We start from the raw sequence: 18,228 nt of genomic DNA on the forward strand, positions 1-18,228 counted from the left end.
GCAAAGGAAAAACTGTCATTTGTTGTGGTATGGTTGCATGCTTTAAATTTGTGATGGTTATTAAAGTCCCTCGTTAATTTATTACTATTTAAACAAACCCATCTGCTATCTTTACAGAGTTGATTTTTTTTTCCCCAAGGGAATGCATTTGAACCAGTGTCATCTGCACAAAGTTTTTTCTCTTAAGGTGATTATCCTTCATAGCCCCCTTCCTTCTGTTGGCTTGTCTGTTCTTAAACGCCATGGTTTCTCTAGCTGACCGTTTAGTTGTATGCACTCAGAAGTCCTGGGCCTTGAGCATCTTTTCTGTGATGTAAGAGGTATGATTGTATGATGTAACTTTTCTGATGAAATTATGTTTTGTAATTAAAACTGTTAAGAACTTTATTCTACAGTAGAGTTCAACTTTGTAAAACTCAATTGGCTTTAAAATTTCTATTCTACTAAGAGAAAATATATACTTAAATTAGTTCTCAGTTAAAAGGCTAAAAGCTTGAGTTTCTGACTTTGCTACCAAGAATGAAAGAAGTGTAACACATGGAGTAAAAGTTTTGAGTGATGGGGTTTCAGAGAGTGTGTCAGGATGGACATCTAGAAACGGCCACATGGTGCCTAAAATGTACCTTGAAAGTATTTTTCTTTTTCAAAATTTTCTCTGAAGGACTTACTAAAACTTAGAAGATGGTTTATAGAAAAATTGAGATAAGTTCTTTATGAGTTTAATCAAAATGACTAAATTCAATCTCTCACTGAGAAAAAAAAATTTCTAAAAGGAAGTTTTGTGTCAAACTTTGAAAATCACTCAGTGTCAGACATGGTTTGATGCTCTTGTTATCCCAATTCTTGGGAAGCTGCAGTGAGAAGATCATAAGTTTGGGTCATCCTGAGCTGTCCAGTGAGTTCAGAAGCAGCCCTGGTTTCAGAGTTCCCACAGAGTAGATTTAAATAATGGTGATCTCAGGAAGGAAAGGAGGTACACTGTCTTCACTAGTTGAGACATTTGACTCATAGACTCAGTTCTATCCTAAGTGATGTTAATGAGCTCAGAGCTGCTGCTCAGTCCTACCTGTTACTACCCTGGAAAGCCAGAGCTCAGAGAAACAAGTATTAGAGAAGCTAACCATTTAATTACGCCTCTGTATTTTCTTTTGATGAGTTTTTAGAGCACTTAACTACAGGTTTTGCTGTAAGGATGTAGCTCAGTGGTAGAAGGCCTGTTTAGCATGCGTCAGGCCCTGGTTCATCCCCAGCACTGCCAAAACAAAACCATGAAAAATGAGGAAATATATAGAAAAAATATAGTACTTTCAAAAGAATCAAATATAATTTAATTTTCTCAACATTTAATCCAGTGTTTGGTTTTCAACGAGTAAATAAGAAAGTTTCTATAATCCATATTTTTTAAATTTTTTTTTATAAGAGGACTTTGGGTTAACATATTTAGGGTAGAATTGCCAAAAAATAAAAAACTTTAAATATTAAGTTAGAAATATGATTGGATTTATTTTGCTGATTTTGCCCCCTGTTTTGAAAGCAAGGCCACTGTCATTTATGGAAAGTTCCTCCGTTGCTGTCTGCCTGCTAGTTTCCTTTCCATTCTTTTCACATCAGCTGTTGATTAAGCGGCTGTTTTGTTGTTGTTGTTACAAAAGTTTTTTTTTTTTAATTCATCAAAACCACCCTTTATTATTTCAAGTACTTATTTCTTTCCAATAAGAAGATATAAACATTTGAATGAAAAATGTGAATTATCAAACTAAGTCAGTATATTTCCAGAAAAGATATTTCTAAAAAAGATATATATATTTTAAGTTGAGATTTAGGTATAAATAAGACCTGTTGAGGGTAGATAATTTAGAACTAATAAACAAATGTTCCTCAGTTTATTTAGGAAAGGGAGACAGATAGGAATATGGACTTTACTGAGTTAAGTTTGGTGGTCTTCGTTATGTTTACAATAGTTATAGTTCTGAGATAAATAGAACTCGTGCAGGTGGTTTGTGATGATCTTGTGAGCAAAACCTCCAGTTACCTGCCTTTCTTAGTACTTTGGTTGTTGTGTTTAGATGGTGTTTGGGCTGATTGTCCCAGATGTGTGTGACAAATTTCTTTTGCCTACTTTATTTACCTGTTAACTTGTTTTCTTCTATGTGGAGACTGTGAAGAGATCTCTATATTTAAGCCCATCTTAAGAATGTTAACTATTTTATAGTGTTCCTTGATGGAAATTTGAAAAACAATGCTATTCATGAAGCCTTTTATTTAAAAAAAAAATACTTTTCAAAAACCATAATTCTGTTCATGGTCAAGCTTTGATTGCTTAAAAGATACTGTAAGTAGCTGTTTAGCAGTGCATGGCAGGGTCAAGGGTGGAGAGAGCTGTGGCAGCTTAGTAGTCATGTTCTTTGTAGGGACTGTGTAGTCTATCAAAGGGAATGTAATGGCTTAAACTGGACTGCTTAATAAAGCGGCTGTCTGCTTCCCCAGCAGCTCTGCTACCCCTCCTGTGAGCTGGCACTGTGCTACCAGTCAGTACCAGGAACGTCTACTTTATGTTTGCTGATTGTCATCTTTGTTAACCCCTAGACATTTGGAGCAGTGACTTATCCTATGCTGACCTTTACCCTCATATCAAGCACTGCTGTTACCATGAACAGACAGACACTAGTGACCATCCACTGTGTGGTATAAAAGTGACAGTGACTGCTTCCACTTGTGATGAAACCATTTTCTAGTTTCTGGGTTGTGAAAAAGTGTCTTACAAAAAAAAAAATGTTGCCTATTTAGAACTTAATTTGGATAATAGTTCAAGATATTATGTTAAATATAAAATGACTCTAGTGGAATTTTAGAAAGATTTTTTTTTTTTGTGATGGGGGCTCATGTTTGTTTTTTTTTTTTGCTGTTGTTTCCATGGGGTCTTGCTGTGTGCCCAGCCTGGCTGTGAGCTCAGTATTTTGTTCCAGGCTTCTAAATGCTAGAATTACAAGGCTGTGCCACCATTCCTGGACAGATGTTTTACTTTATTCTAAATAGATGCTTAGAGTTAGTGTTTGTTTTTAAACTAGTATTACTTATTGTCATGTATATCTTCATAAATGAAACTCCATAGTACTTTACATGGTTTATGCCAGATTCAGAAATCCTGAATATTTCCATATTAAATTCTAGATACCTAAAATTATCAAACTTTTTTCAGCAATTTAACTAAAAATATAATATTGGATGTCACTTGAAGTTATTTTATTTTATGAGTGTTCAGGTTTTTTTTTTTTAATTTTGTTAAGCTTTATTGCCATTTTAATTAGTTAAATCTTTTTTTAAAGAAATCCTCATCCTTTGTAAATTAAGGTGAAAGCTTTGGCACACGAAAAGACATGAGCTGCTCTCCAGCTTTGTGTTAGTAGAGGGTCATCTTTCATAAATACCGAGCCGTCAGAGTCCTTCATCTGCTAATTCCCAGAAGCACTCTGAAACTTACTCCTTAGGTTTAACAAAGTATTAGCTGAGTCATTTTGTTGTAATTTCATGGCTCCCTCTCCATGATTTTGATGTCACAGTACTTCAGGAAATCTTTATACTTGGATAAAAGGGACTAAACCTTCCCATGGGAACCCAAAATAGAGTCTGTATAGCTTAGGGTGTGTGTACTGTGTTAGAGAAAGATGTTTTCTGCATATATCATACTAGCTTCTAAGCGTTCACTTGATTCCTAAATACAACAGAAAGGGAATAAAAATATCATTGCTGGCTTTCCTGCGGTTTCATAGACAGTAATTTTCATAACTTAGTCTATAATAATGAGTAATATATATAATTTCCTTGGCAGTGTATTGGCCTGACATACATTATTTTGGAAGTTTACTTGGAGTGTAAAAAGCACTATTACCTATTTGATTCATGACAGGTAGAAATGAACAAAAGCAATGGTATTTTTGAAATAGTTATTTGATTAGGTAAAGCAATATACCTTTTTTTCATTCGAAAAAAATTTGTTCAGATGTGGCCAGTATCATTTTGGAAAGCTTACCTAGCTGGCCCACAGCTTGCTTTCAGTGACACACTACAAGGTCTTATAAAACATTCTTATGAGTGCTTCCAAACTTCCAGAGTTCTCCTTTCAAGTTGTCAGCATTGTCGTTTGCTTTGCTTTTAAATTTAATGCATTTAGAATTAAAACTTTAATGTATTTTTACATTAAATGTATTTTTGGAAATATTTCAAGGTAGTATGGCTTGTCATTGCAGGTTTATCAAGTAGAAGACGTGTGTGAGGAGGAAATGCCAGAGGAGTCCGATGAGTGTGCAAGGATGGACCGGACCCCCCCACCCCCCACCTTGTCTCCAGCAGCGATCACTGTGGGGAGAGGAGAGGACCTGACAGCTGAACACCCATTGTTAGGTGAGGAGGTACAAAGTATACAAGATTCTATTTGATAGATGTCAGTAATAAGACTTTTCCTTTTTTAGAGATAGCATTAAACTAACGTATACTATTGTTAACTGTAGCAAAAGATAGATTATATTTAAAAATTTAAAATGTATGAAGAATATTGTCTTATTAAAGAATAAAAATTGCTTGTTTTCTTGGAAAATTGTTTAATAGCAGTGGAAAGTTACTGGTTTATAAAACTTTTAGCACCACCCAAAGAAAACATGATGTTTTAAGCATTATAATTATTAGTGGCTTATACAGATGTGTTTCATGTGCCTATTCACATTCCTGTGTTAGCTATTTCTTATTTAAAAATTAGAATAGGGCTGGAGAGATGGCTCAGCGGCTAAGAGCACTGACTGCTCTTCTGGAGGTCATGAGTTCAATTCCTAGCAACCACATGGTGGCTTACAGCCATCTGTAATGGGATCCCATGCCCTCTCCTGGTGTGTCTGAAGATAGCAGTCTGAAGATAGTGTACTCATAGAATAAGAGACTGGGGAGATGGCCCAGTATGTAAAGCACTCCCCAGAGTCCACATAAAGCTAGGCATAATAGCATATACCTATAATCCCATGTTCCCATAGTTAGAGGAGTGTTGAGACAGGAGAGTATCCAGAAACTTGAGGGCCAGATAGCCTGATGTATGTATCAGCAAATAACAAAAACATCTGTCTAAAAATAAGTAGAGTCAGAGATCCACATCCTGGGTTGTCCTCTGACCATCACATGTGTCTTTATGTATGTGCTTGCACACACATGTGCGCACACAATTAGTATAAATTAGACTGGCAGGAGATTATGTTAGGGGCTGGGTATGTAACTCAATTGATAGCGTACTTGATGCTCACAGAGCTTTGGTTTCAGTCCCTAGCACCATATAAAAAGCCCCAGGCAGGATGGCAGGTGCCTCGAATCTCAGCAGCAAATGAGGTACAACATGAAAGCGTTGACCATGACATCAGACAACCGAGAGGTCAGGAAGTGACTTTGCAGCATGCCTTCTGCTTTCTTCAGAATTCTGTTCTCACTAATATGCCTACATGTTAGCTGTTTCACCTCTCTGCGTTAGCACTGACAGTCAAGGACTGATGCTGCTGTGAGTAGTGACTCCTTTCAGTAGACATTTTCAGCGGAACCTTACTTGGGCTTGCTATGTGCTCTATGTGGCATTCGGCATTTCCCCAGTCAGCACACTCAGCAACACGAAGTTGAAAGAGAGCAACATGCCTTCTGAGAGGGTTCGGAAGAGCTTCCTGCTTTGAGGCTATAGCCCAAATCACTGAAACTCCTACTTCTATGGATTTGGGGGTCCTTTTGAATTTTTTAAGTGAATATATGTCCATCTGAATTATGTGGAATAAACAGAAATGTGAGACATTTATTATCTCTGTAGCTTAAAAGCAGACAAACTCAATTGACAATTCTTGTAGTTATTCTTGAGATGATATTTAGGGCATTTGCAGATTTTATGGGGACATTAAAAATGTGTAGGTGATAATTTTGAGCATATTAGCATATGTCTATAGAATGGGGATAGTGTACAGACGAAGTGAGACAGCAGCATGATGTTCTTGGAGAATAGTAGTTATGCAGTCCTGTGCTCACTCCTAAGCCCTTTCATGTCTGTAGGGCAATGGCTAACTATGAAATCCCTTTTCTTTCAGAGCAAGTGGAGTTGCCTGCTGTGGCTTCAGTCAGTGCTTCGGTGATCAAGTCTCCGTCAGACCCCACCCATGTCTCTGCTCCTGCACCTCCACTCTTAATGCCTGCAGCCTCGGCCCGGAGCAGCAGCCCCTCTCTGGCCAGCAGCACTCCCAGCCTGGAAAACAAGCCTCCACAGGCTATTGTCAAACCGCAGATTCTGACCCATGTTATAGAAGGTTTTGTGATTCAGGAGGGACTGGAGCCGTTTCCTGTAAGTACGAAGCTTATTTGTGTTTTTAAAATTATTTTTAGTCACACAACACTATCTTAAAATTTTTTTCTACTATCATTCTATAAGAAAATGCTTATAATTTTAAATTTAAAGATTGATTTGTTTTTAAATGTAGAATTTTAACTGTCAAATCTTTTATGTATTTCTCTATAAAGGTTCTGAGACTTTTTCATCCCCTTTGGTTTTTCATGACAGGGTTTCTCTGTGTGGCCCTGGCTGTCCTGGAACTTTTTCTGTAGATCAGGCTGAATTTGAACTTACAGAGATCCACCTGCCTCTGCCTCCCAAGTGTTGGGTTTAAAGGCATGTGCCACCACTGCTTGGCCTGAGACATTTTGTACTAGCCATTTTTGATCTTAATTTTGCTTATCTGTCTGATGGAGATGCTTTTAGGGTGTGTCAGAACTAAGTATGTTAGTGTACCTAGCATTTACCAGCCATAGCTATTACTGATTGTCACCATTGTAGTGTCAATTACAGCTTCACTGTTTCTTCTACTTACGTTTGTTTGTTTATTCTCCTTTCATATATTACATCCTGACCTCGTTTTCTCCTCCCTTCTCCCCTTACAGTCCTCCACCTCCACCCCTACCCACTCCTCCTGTTTCCTTTCAGAAAAGAGCAGTCCTCCCAGGGATATCAAACAAACATAGCATATCAAGTTGCAGTAAGACTAGGTACCTCACCTTGTATTAAGGCTAGACTAGGTAACCCAGGAGGAGGAAAGGGTTCCAAAAGCAAAGGAGTCAGAGGCAGCCCCTGCTCCCACTGTTAGGAGTCCCACAAGAAGACCAAGCTACACAACTGTAACATATATGCAGAGGACCTACCTAGGTCAGGCCCATGTAAGCTCCTTGAATCAGTGCAGTCTCTATGAACCCTTATGAGACCAGGTTAGTTGACTCTGTGTTTGTTTGTTTGTTTGTTTGTTTGTTTTCGTGGTGTCCTTGACCCCTCTGGGTCCTTCCATCCTTCCTCTTCCACAGATTCTGCACTCCCACCTGATGTTTGGCTGTGCGTCTTTGTGCCTGTCTCCATCAGTTGCTGGATGAAGAGTGCTAGGCTCCTGTTTACTAGGACTGTTATTAGGAATCATTTTATTGACATTTTTTTTTTCCCAATCATGTTTGGTTCTATCCTAGGTGTGTGAGCTATTAGTTCCTGGTCATCCAGGCAGTGTTGGGGGTAGGCTCCTTCTCATAGCACAGGTTTCAAGTTGAACTGGTTTTTGGTCGTCCACTTTCCCAGTTTCTGTGCCACTTTTAACACAGCACACCTCGTAGGCAGGACAGATTATAGGTTTTGTGGCTGACTCTTCACTGGAAGTCTTGTCTGGTTATAGGTTGGGAGGTTCAGGCTCTGTATCCCTCTTAATAGAAGTCTTAGCTAGGGTCACCCTTGTAGATTCTTGGGAGTTTCCATTGCACTAGGTTTCTACCTCACCCCAGAAATGCCGCCCAATGTTAGTCGTCTCTCCCTCCCTCTTCCCCCCACCTTGCCCCTCCTTTTTCTGTCTGTAGGCTACCTGCAGTCTTCTAGTTTCCTTTTCTAGAGAGAGTCATGTGCTCCCGCCTTGAACCCCCTTGGTAGTTAGCCTCCCTGGGTCTGTGGATTAGAGCATGGTTACCCTTTACTTTACAGCTGATGAACACTATGGTACATGCCGTGTTTCTTTTTCTGGGTCTGGTTACTCAGGGTGAATTTTTCTAGTTCTATAGTGTGTGGGGTTTGCTTTAATCTAATATAACTCCAACATAACTCAAATGCCAGCTCAATGAAGGTGACAAAAATTTGGCCGCAGACCAGACCCAGGAGCTAAACTGTAACCTGTAGAAATGCTGCACAGCATGTTTAAAGGATTAGAGACTGAAGCAGGGGAGCAGGGTGGGCTGTAGTATTGTCCAGTCACATTGTGATATAAAGGGTGGAGCACGGGAGTTTTCACCAATCAAGTGGTCTGGGAGCATGAGCTTGTGTGACCGTGCCATCAAGATGGAGAAGTTGCCCTTGAGATGTCTGGACTCAGACAGATGGCTGCTTACAAGTTGTCCTTGAGCTACCTGGACTTAGACAACTGTTTTCTTACAACAGAAACTTAGCTGTTGGAAAGTCCCCAGCTTCTCTTGGACCTGAGACCTTGAATTTAGTTTCTTCCTATGATTAAATGGAGTCTAACAATGAAGTGGTAGTGCTGAGAATAAGTCTCTTTTGGTTGTTCCCAACAGTACCTTCCATTTGCATGCAAATTTCATGTTATTAATTTTTTTTTTGAACAGCTGAGTAATACTCCATTGTGTAAATGTATCACATTTTCTTTAACCATTCTTTGGTTGAGGAACATCTAGTTTGTTTCTACTTTCTGGTTATTATGAATATAGCTGCAGTGTACATGGTTGAGCTAATGTTCTTGTGGTATAGTGGCACATCTTTTGGGTATATGCCCAGGAGCAGCATAGCTGGGTTTTGAGGTAGATCTATTTCCGGTTTTCCGAGAAACTGCCTAATTGCTTTCTAAAGTGGCTGTACAAGTTTGCATTCCCACCAGCAGTGGAGGAGTGTCCCCTTGCTCCACATCCTCACTAGCATGAAGTGTCACTAGTGTTTTTGATCTTAGCCATTCTGACAGGTATAAGAGTCATTTTGATTTGCATTTTCCCAGTGACTAAGGATGTTGAACATTTCTTGAAGTGCTTCTCGGCCATTTGAGATTCCTCTGTTGAGAATTCTCTGTTTAGATCTGTACACCATTTTTAAAATTAAACTTTTTTATTTGTTGGTGTCTAGTTTCTTTCTTTTCTTTTTTCTTTTTTTGTTTGTTTTGTTTTTGTTTTTGTTTTTGTTTTTCGAGACAGGGTTTCTCTGTTGTAGCCCTGGCTGTCCTGGAACTCACTGTGTAGACCAGGCTGGCCTCAAACTCCGAAATCCGCCTGCCTCTGCCTCCCAAGTGCTTGGGATTAAAGGCATGTGCCACTACTGCCCTGCAATTGGTGTCTAGTTTTTTGAGTTCTTTATATATTTTGAATATTAGCCTTTGTTAGATGTGAGGTTGGTTAAAATCTTTTCCATTCTGTAGGCTGTCATTTTTGTCCTATTAAAGGTGACTTTTGTCTTACAGAAGCTTTTCAGTTTCATGAGGTTTTATTTATTAATTGTTGATCTCCTGTGCTATTGGTATTCTGCTCAGGAAGTTGTCTCCTGTGCCAGTGTGTTCAAGACTATTCCCCATTAATCTTCTCTCAGGTTCAGTGTATCTGATTTTGTGTTGAGGTCTTTGATCCACTTGGACTTGGGTTTTGTGCAGAGATCTATTTGCATTCTTCTATATGCAGTCATCCAGTTAGACTAGTACCATTTGTTGAAGATGCTTTATTTTTCCATTGTATAATTCTGGCTTCTTTGTAAAAAACCACAGATGTTCATAGATGTGTGGATTTATATCTGGGTCTTTGAGTCTATTCCATTGATCAACCTGTTTGGTTTTTTTTTTTGTTTGTTTGTTTATGTATATAGTGAATACAGTGTAGTTCTCTTCAGAGACACCAGTAGGAGACATCATTTTCCATTGCAGATGGTTGTGAGCCACCATGTGGTTGCTGGGAATTGAGTTCAGAGCTCTTAACCACTGAGCCATCTCTCCCGCCCCACCCTATCTGTTTTTATGCCAGTAACCATGCATTTTTATCACTGTAGCTCTGGAGTCAAGCTTGAGATGGGGGATGGGGATACTTCCAGAAGTTCTCTTATTGTGTAGGACGTGAAAGATACCCCGAGGTTTTTGTTTTTCCATATGAGGTTGAGTATTTTTCTTTCAAGGTCTGTTAAAAAACATTGTGTTGGGATTTTGATGGGAATTACATTGAATCTTTAGATTGTGGTAAGATGGCCATTTTTCCTATGTTAATCCTACTGATCCATGAGCATAGGAGAGCTTCATCTTCTGATATCTTCTTCAAAGGCTTGATATTTTGTCCTACAGGTCTTTCACTTGTTTGGTTAGAGTTTCTCCAAGGTGTTTTATACTATTTGTGGCTATTGTGAAGGGTATTGTTTTCCTAATTCCTTTCACAGCCTGTTTGTCATTTGTATATAGGAGGGCTACTGATTTTTGTGAGATAATTTTGTATGTAGCTACTTTGTAGAAAGTGTTTATCAGCTGTAGAAGTTCCCTGCTGGAATGTTTAGGGTCACTTTTGTATAATATCTGTATGTATATACATCTGCCAATAAAGATACTTTGATTTTTTCCTGTCCTGTTTGTATCCTCTTGATATCCTTTAGTTGTCTTATTGTTCTAGGTAAGACTTCAAGACTTCAATTATATTGTATAGTATGGAGAGAGTAGACAAACTTGTCATGTTTTTGATTTTAGAATTGATTTTGATTTCTCTCCATTTAAGTTGATATTGATTGTGGTCTTGCTGTAAACTGCCTTTATTATATTTAGGTATCATTTTTGTATCCCTAATATCTCAAGACCTTTAATCATGAAGGGGTGCTAGATTTTGTTAAAGGTCTTTTCTGCATTTAATAAGATGATCATATGGTTTTGTCTGTTTGTTTATATAGTGGGTTAAATTTATTGAACTATATATGTTGAACTATCTCTGCATCTCTGGGATGATGTCTGATTGATCATGGTTGATGATCTTTTTGATGTGTTCTTGGATTCTGTTTGCAATCATTTTATTGATAATTTCTGCATCTATATTTATAAGGGAAATTGGTCTGTAATTTTCTTTCTTTATTGGGCCTTTATGTGGTTTAGGTATCAAGGTGACTGTAGCATTATAAAATGAGTTGTGTAACGCCGTTTCTATGTTGTAGAATAATTTGATGAGTATTGGCATTAAATCTTTGAAAGTCTGGTAGTATTCTTGCCCTGGGCTTACATTGATTGGTGGACTTTTAATTACTCCTTCTAATTCACTAGCGGTTATAGGTTTAAATTGCTTACCTCATCTTTATTTAACTTTGGTAAGTGTTTTGTATCAAGAAAACCATCCATTTTAGATTTTCCTATTTGATGGAGTATAGGTTTTTAAAGCCTTCCTCATGATTCTCTGGATTTCCTTGGTGTCTCTGGGTATGTCCCTCTTTTCATCTCTACTTTGTTAAATTAGAACTTCTTTTTCTACCTTTTAGTTCATTTGGATAAGGGTTTGTCAGTTTTACTCATTTTTGCAAAGAATCAACTCTTTGTTTATTTATTTATTTTTTGTATTTTTGTTTGCTTTTATCTTACTGATTCCAGCCCTGAGTTTAATGGATCTCTCTGTGTTTTGTTTTTTGTTTTGTAATGTAGACACTATTTATCCTGTGGTGGTCAAATGCAGGGAATTTTTTCAATTTTCCTGTATTTGTTGAGACTTGCTTTATGTCTGACTGTATCTCCAGTTTTAGAGAAAATTCCATAAGGTGCTAAGAAGAAGAAGGTGCAGTCTTTTGTGTTTAGATGGAATGTTCTATAAGTATCTGTTAGGTCCCTGAGGTATATGGCTTCAGTCAGCTCCAGCGTTTTCCTTGTGTAGTTCTTGTCTGGATGACCTGTCCACTCATTGGAAGGTAGTGTTGAAGTCTCCCACTTCAGTGTGTGACAGGCGATACTTGATTTAAGCTGTAGTAGGGTTTCTTTTATAAACCTAGTTGCCCTCATTTTTCATATGCATAGATGTTAAGAGTTGCAATGCCCTCTTAGTAGAGTTTCCTCTGTGTATATAGTATCTCTCAGTATTTCTTCTGACTAGTTTTGGTTTGAAGTCTATTTTGTGAGATATTAAAATGCTGCTTTCTACATGCATTTGCTTGGAATGTATTTTCCATCCTTTACCCTAAGGTGATGTCTATTGCTGATATTAAGGTATGTTCCATGGATGCAGCAGAAGAAGGGTAGATCCTGTTTTCTAATATGTTTTGTCTGTGTCTTTTTATTATGAAATCTGAGACCTTTGATATTGAGAGATATCAATGAACAATGTTGATTCCTGTTATTTTGCTGTTGTTGTTGTGTGTGAAAGAGAGAATGAGAGAAAGAAAGAGGGAGGGAGGGAGGGGCAGGCTGGCTCTTTTGATTTGCTGGTCTGGGATAATTTATTCCTTGTGTTTCCTTGTCTGTGTTTTAACCACTTTAGATTGAAATCCTCCTTCTAGCACCTTCTGTAGGGCTGGATTTGTAGATAGATATTGCTTACATTTGGTTTTATAATGGGTTGTCTTATTTTTCTCTACCTATTGTGATTGAAAGTTTTGCTGGGTGTAGAAGACTGTGTTGGCATCTTTGCTCTTTGTAGAGTCTGCAGCCTCTCTGTCCAGACCCTTCTGGCTTTTAGAGTCTCCAATGAGAATTCAGGTGTTATTCTAATAGGTCTGCCTTCATATGTTACTTAGTCTTTTTCCCTTGCAGCTTTTAATATTCTTTTGTTGTTCTGTACACTTAGTGTTTTGATTTTTATGTGCCAAAGGGGTTTTGTTTTCTGGTCCAGTCTGTTTAGTGTTCTTGTACTTTTAAAAGCCACCAGCAAGATGGCATAACAGGTAAAGGCCATTTCCATGCTAACTTGGCAACTTGAGTTTAGTCCATGTAACTCACATAAAGGTAGAAAACAGCATACTTAACTCTATAAGGTTGTTCCCTGCTGTCCACATGTGTGCTGTAGTGCATGCTTTCCCCTTCACATATCACATGCATACATACACACACACATCACCACCACCACCACCACCACCACCATCATCATCAAAATAATAGAAATTGTAAAATGTTAAGTTGGGCCTAGTGGCACATGCCTGTAACCTTAGTTACTTATGCTGTTGATGTTGGATTTCAAGTTCAAGGCCAGTCTGGATAACTTAGCTATATTATCTCTCAAAATCAATTAATACAGAAAAAATATAGGAAACAAAAGTCTGGGGGCAATGTGAATTGGGGAGAAGGCTCAGCTTGTAGGTAAAGTATTCCCTATGCAAGTATGAACACACTCATGAGTGATCCCGATCTTCACCACCAAATTACAAAATGTCTGTGGATACAGCCATAAATTAGAGTGCTAGTCTATGTGTTCAAGGCACTGGGAAAAAGAGATCGTTGCTGAACTGAATAGTATTGTGAAGCATTAGGCCGGGCATGGATGTTGCATAGGAGTAGAATCCCACCATTGGACAGAGGCTGAGCAAGAGGATCTGCCTAGTGAGAAGTGAGCTTGAAAATGTTCTAAGGCAACAGATGAGGGTATAGGTCAGTGCAAGACCCTGGATTCAATTCCTTTAACTGCAAAATAAATCAATTCAAACAGCAACTGCCTTCCCTTCAAGTCCCAAGTATACTGAGAGTCAGGGCCTTTGCTTTCCCTTGGTGCGGGCTAATCCGATCACTTCTCTTTTAATGTTACAAATGCAGAGTCATTAGGTTGTAAGACTTCTTTAAAGCTCCATGCCTAAAGCAGCAGTACAGTCTATTTGACAGAGCCTGCAGCATATATTCTACTGGCTAGCAGTAGTGTGTGTGTATAGACGATCTTTTACTTGAGGGATAATCTGTCCCTTTAATGACTAGGATCTGCTCACCGGTTAAGTAAATGATACCATTCATTCCAAAGGGGTCATTTTAAAATTAAACTAATTTATTTCTGAATTATTTTTAGATATTATTTTTTATTCTCTTTTTCATTTAAAGGTGAGTCGTTCATCATTGCTGATAGAACAACCTGTGAAAAAAAGGCCTCTTTTGGATAATCAGGTGGTAAACTCTGTGTGTGTTCAGCCAGAGTTAGAGAATAACACAAAGCATGCAGATAACTCATCTGACACAGAGATGGAAGACATGATTGCTGAAGGTCTGTGGATCTCCTAAACCCTTTTATTTAACCTTGCTTTTGCTTCTCGAAATGGGTGTGGCTCTTTAGTCTCCATAGATTTTCACTTGGAAAGAATTCAGATTTGTCTGCATACTCACTGTATGTATTTGACTAGAATAACGGGCAAGCAATTAGTCTTATAATTAAACAACAACAACAAAACCAACAACATTGGTGTTGATTTGATTTCTAGGTAGGGCAAGTTCTATCATATATGAAAGTATTTTAACATTTTTTGAGTCAGGACAACCAATTCTTGCTTTTAAAAAGCAGACCTAAGTAACATGAATATTTTATTGAATTTGCTTAAAAATAAAGAACATCTGTGTATTTAGTTTTAGACTTGTTCTTACTGTGATGTCTGATATGAGATGAAAGTTTTAGGTTTTTCTTTGACAAGCATGTGTGGGTTGTGTAAAGCATAGACTCTTAATCTCAGGGTCATGGGTTCAAGCTTCACATTTTGAGTGCCAAAATGTTGTTTTTAAAACAAAATCCCAAATAATCTGATTTACCAAATGAAGACTTAGGAGCCAGATGCTTTGGTAAAAGCCCACTAGCTCAAAGAGGCAGAGAAAGCACCCAGGTAACTTTCCTACTCCACCAGTGTCTCAGAAGGAAACAACTCCTCCTCCTCTTCTTCCTCTTCCTCCTCTTCCATGTTATCTTGAATACACTTCAATTCAAAGACCCTCTTTTCCCTTTCCCGGGCTCTCTTATGTCCATTCTCTGTCAACTAGTTGCTTGCTCCACCTCTTGACCTATCTTGACTTTATTTCGCTCTTGTTTATAGGAAGTTCTTAGGTTGAGGTGTGTGCTGGGGTTGAGCCACACCACAACAAGAAACAGGTTTTTCTAGTTCACAACCTCAGGGTTCACAGTGTGATCAAATATCCTGCAAGGGTGATGTCTTTATTGTAAACAGTTGGATATTCCAATTACATTAAGGATATTCTCTTCAGTCAATAGATGATGACATCTGTTTAAGAGAAAAGTACTGTTAATCTCCTTACTGTCAAAGACTCCTCCTCAACTGACTATTTTTAATACTGAATGTTCCTTCTAAGTTGAAGTGATAAAATGACTGAGGGAAAACAAACACAGTTTGGTACAAAAATGATGTTCTCTGCCTTGAGTTTCCTGTTTAAAGTCAGCAAATGCCTGTACTGTGTTTCTTGTTTTGTTTTTAATGAGGCTCCGAATGTGGTTAAAATAATTATCCAACAAACCAAACTGGCTGTATCATGTAGGAGGCTCTTCATGAGAGATTGTTCTTGATAGTTTTCATCATAGTCCTACAGTTGCTGTTGCTTTGTTTGATGTATTTAATCAGGACTTAGAATAGTGAGCTCATTAACATCTTTCTCTTAGTAATTATCCTTAGTATGTCTAAAATTAATTTATTCTTTTACAAATATTTATTGAGTTTGTGTTACTATATTGTGTATCTCTATACATTGCTAAGTTTAGCAAAATGGCGAGTTAGCAAATACCCACATTCCCTTTGGCTCTTAAAGGATGGCACCTGTCATAGTTGGTATCTTATAAACTTTTGCAAAGTATTCATCATTTTTACTTCTTATTTGAACAACCAAGCCTGTAATAGTAAAAGTCAAATAATATTTTATTATTTCAAGTTCAGTTTGGTTCTTTCTGATGTAAAAGGTTGTTAACCATGAGACATTCCGCAGATACCTGTAGAGAGCAGTCTGCTGAGCCGTGGTCACCAGGCTCACACCATGCAGTGCTGTGGCCCGGCTCAGTTGCTCTACCACGGTCCCTCATGCATCCTTTGCTTTCCTCCCTCCCACCTTTGTCCTCTGTCTTCTCTGAACTGTTGTCATTTTATTTCACCAAGACAGTGGGACATCTTAAAAGCAGCTATGTTCTAACATAAATAGCAAAATTAATTCTTTGGTATAATACCTGATCCATATCCATATTTTCTCATTTACCCGAAGCATGTTCTGTCACAGTTATTTGATTAAAATCAGGAGCCAAACAAGGTCACTATGGTGGCTTTCATTGTTAGGATTAAATTTCATTTAATTTTCAGATACATGTTTTTAGTTCTACATGTGATTATATGTGAGGACACTTATCGAAGATGAAAAAGATTAAAGAAGAATGTTTAGGTATTCTTTTTTCTTCCTCTTATCTGTAAAACATGTGTAAATGAAGGTTCCATGCTAAAATGTGTTTATCATATCACACTGGTGAACACACCTGAGGAACATGGGAATCTGGGAGGTTTTATAACATGTTTCATGATAGTTGTAGCTCATAATGGACAACACCTAACATTGCTAGTGTGCTGGCACATGGAGGGCACACACGGGAAGAAGTGAAAGCATGCCCTCTCTCCTTTACGGAGCTTTGTGATTACTTGGGAACTAAGGAATTACAGAACAGCAAGTGTTCAATTTTCAGTGAATGTCCAGACAAGAAGAACACAGAACTGGCTGAAATTATTTAGAGTTTGGTGAATTTCTTACATTGATGAGGTTTGAACTACATTTTGCCTTAAAAGAAACAATGAGGCGAGCATAGACTTAAGATAATACGAAAACCAGCTCTGATTAGGACATGAATGGTGCACAAAGGGCATTCGTGAGGAACTGAGGAAGACAGCTGGAGTCAGGGCCGCAGGACCCGGGATGAACATGAGGAACCGTGGAAGACAGCTAGAGTCAGGGCCTCAGGACCTGGGATGAAGACCTTGGACCTGAGGGAACTTTACTGAAGCTTTTTGGCAGTTGTCAGAAACTGAAAGGGCTTTGGAATTTTGCTGGCCATCTCTCTGTTGGGTGTGTTTAGAAGTTGGCATATAGTTGATATCTGTAGTCAGAGTATAAAGAGGAAGGAGAGATCAAAGCAGTAAACAGTTTAGCAGGACAGGCTGCCACAGGAGGGGCAGGAAGATCTAGAAATAGTATAGAGAATTTATAAGTACTTGATAGTTTTAACTTTCCAAGGCCGTTTTGTCATTTCAGCATTTTTATTACAGTGTACACAGTGTTCATGCAGTACAACACAGAGTAAAATGGTGAGATCATTCACTTAGTAGCTTTGGCTTTTGAATATATAATTTCAGTATAAAAACACTCATTTTTTTTTAAGGTAGGCAAACTATTAAAATTCATGTTACGTATAAATCTCTTTGTAAAGGATTGTCCACATTTGCTTCTCTGTTATGGTGATAAACACTGACCAAAACCAGCTTGGCAGGCTTAGTTGCCTTACAATTATCAATCCATTATCAAGGGAAGTTCTGAGGCAGGAACTGAAACAGAGCCATGAAAGACACTGATTGGTGACCTGCTCCCCAGACCTTGCTCAGCTTGCTTTCTTGTATAAAACCCAGGAGCAGGAGGGCACACACTGCCCACAGTGAGCTGGACCCTCCCAGGTCAATCTTTAATTTAAAAAATGTCCTACAGATGTGTCCACTGGCCAGTCTGATGAAGGAAGTTCCTCGTTTGAATTCCTTCTTCCTAAAGGACTCTAGTTTCTGTCACATTGACAAAAAAATAGTACAGTTGACCCCTTGGTAACTTCTCACAAGCACTCATTCTATTGTAACCTTTTCTTTTTTGTTCATCCCCAAGATCCCATGTTAATAGCACAGTATAAAACATAGTCCAACTGTGTATAAGGTCCTGCAGTCTTTAAATATTTCAGTACTTCAGAAGTCCAAAGTCTCATCTATGGGCTCTTATAAAATTTAAAATGAGTTACCTTCTCTTTGATTCTAGAAGGGAAGAACCAGGACATAGTAACAGATCAAAACAAAACCAGACTCCAGCAGTGCTGGGCTCATGTCTGATGTCTGAGACTTACCATGATGTCATAGGCTTCAAAGGGCTCAGGTAGCCCAAACCCTCAATTTTGTGTCAAGCTGACAAGAACTAACCAGCACAAGCATCAACTGTTGTTTTATTTAGACTGGCTCTATAATCAGAATTTTTTTTTTTTTTTCTTTTTTGGTTTTTTCGAGACAGGGTT

General features: G+C 38.2%; 1 protein-coding gene across 9 annotated transcripts in view; it reads left to right on the plus strand.

Annotated features, from left to right (window-relative positions):
- Phc3 (polyhomeotic homolog 3) overlaps positions 1–18,228 on the plus strand; it is a 79,601-nt gene that overhangs the window by 40,806 nt on the left and 20,567 nt on the right. For 6 of the 9 annotated variants that reach the window (XR_013109752.1, XR_013109750.1, XR_013109753.1 and 3 more), the window contains 4 exons: positions 140–187; positions 4,248–4,401; positions 6,102–6,352; positions 14,043–14,202. Coding sequence is in view for 4 of the 9 variants with exons in the window: in XM_076932216.1 (XP_076788331.1) it covers positions 140–187; positions 4,248–4,401; positions 6,102–6,352; positions 14,043–14,202 (613 nt within the window). In the remaining 5 variants the exon portion in view is untranslated. The remainder of the gene's footprint in view (positions 1–139; positions 188–4,247; positions 4,402–6,101; positions 6,353–14,042; positions 14,203–18,228) is intronic. The other 3 variants (XR_013109754.1, XR_013109751.1, XM_034499944.2) reach the window with 1 other exon arrangement.

Source organism: Arvicanthis niloticus, chromosome 4 (assembly GCF_011762505.2).
Source record: "Arvicanthis niloticus isolate mArvNil1 chromosome 4, mArvNil1.pat.X, whole genome shotgun sequence".
In the NCBI taxonomy this organism is placed as follows: Eukaryota; Metazoa; Chordata; class Mammalia; order Rodentia; family Muridae; genus Arvicanthis; species Arvicanthis niloticus.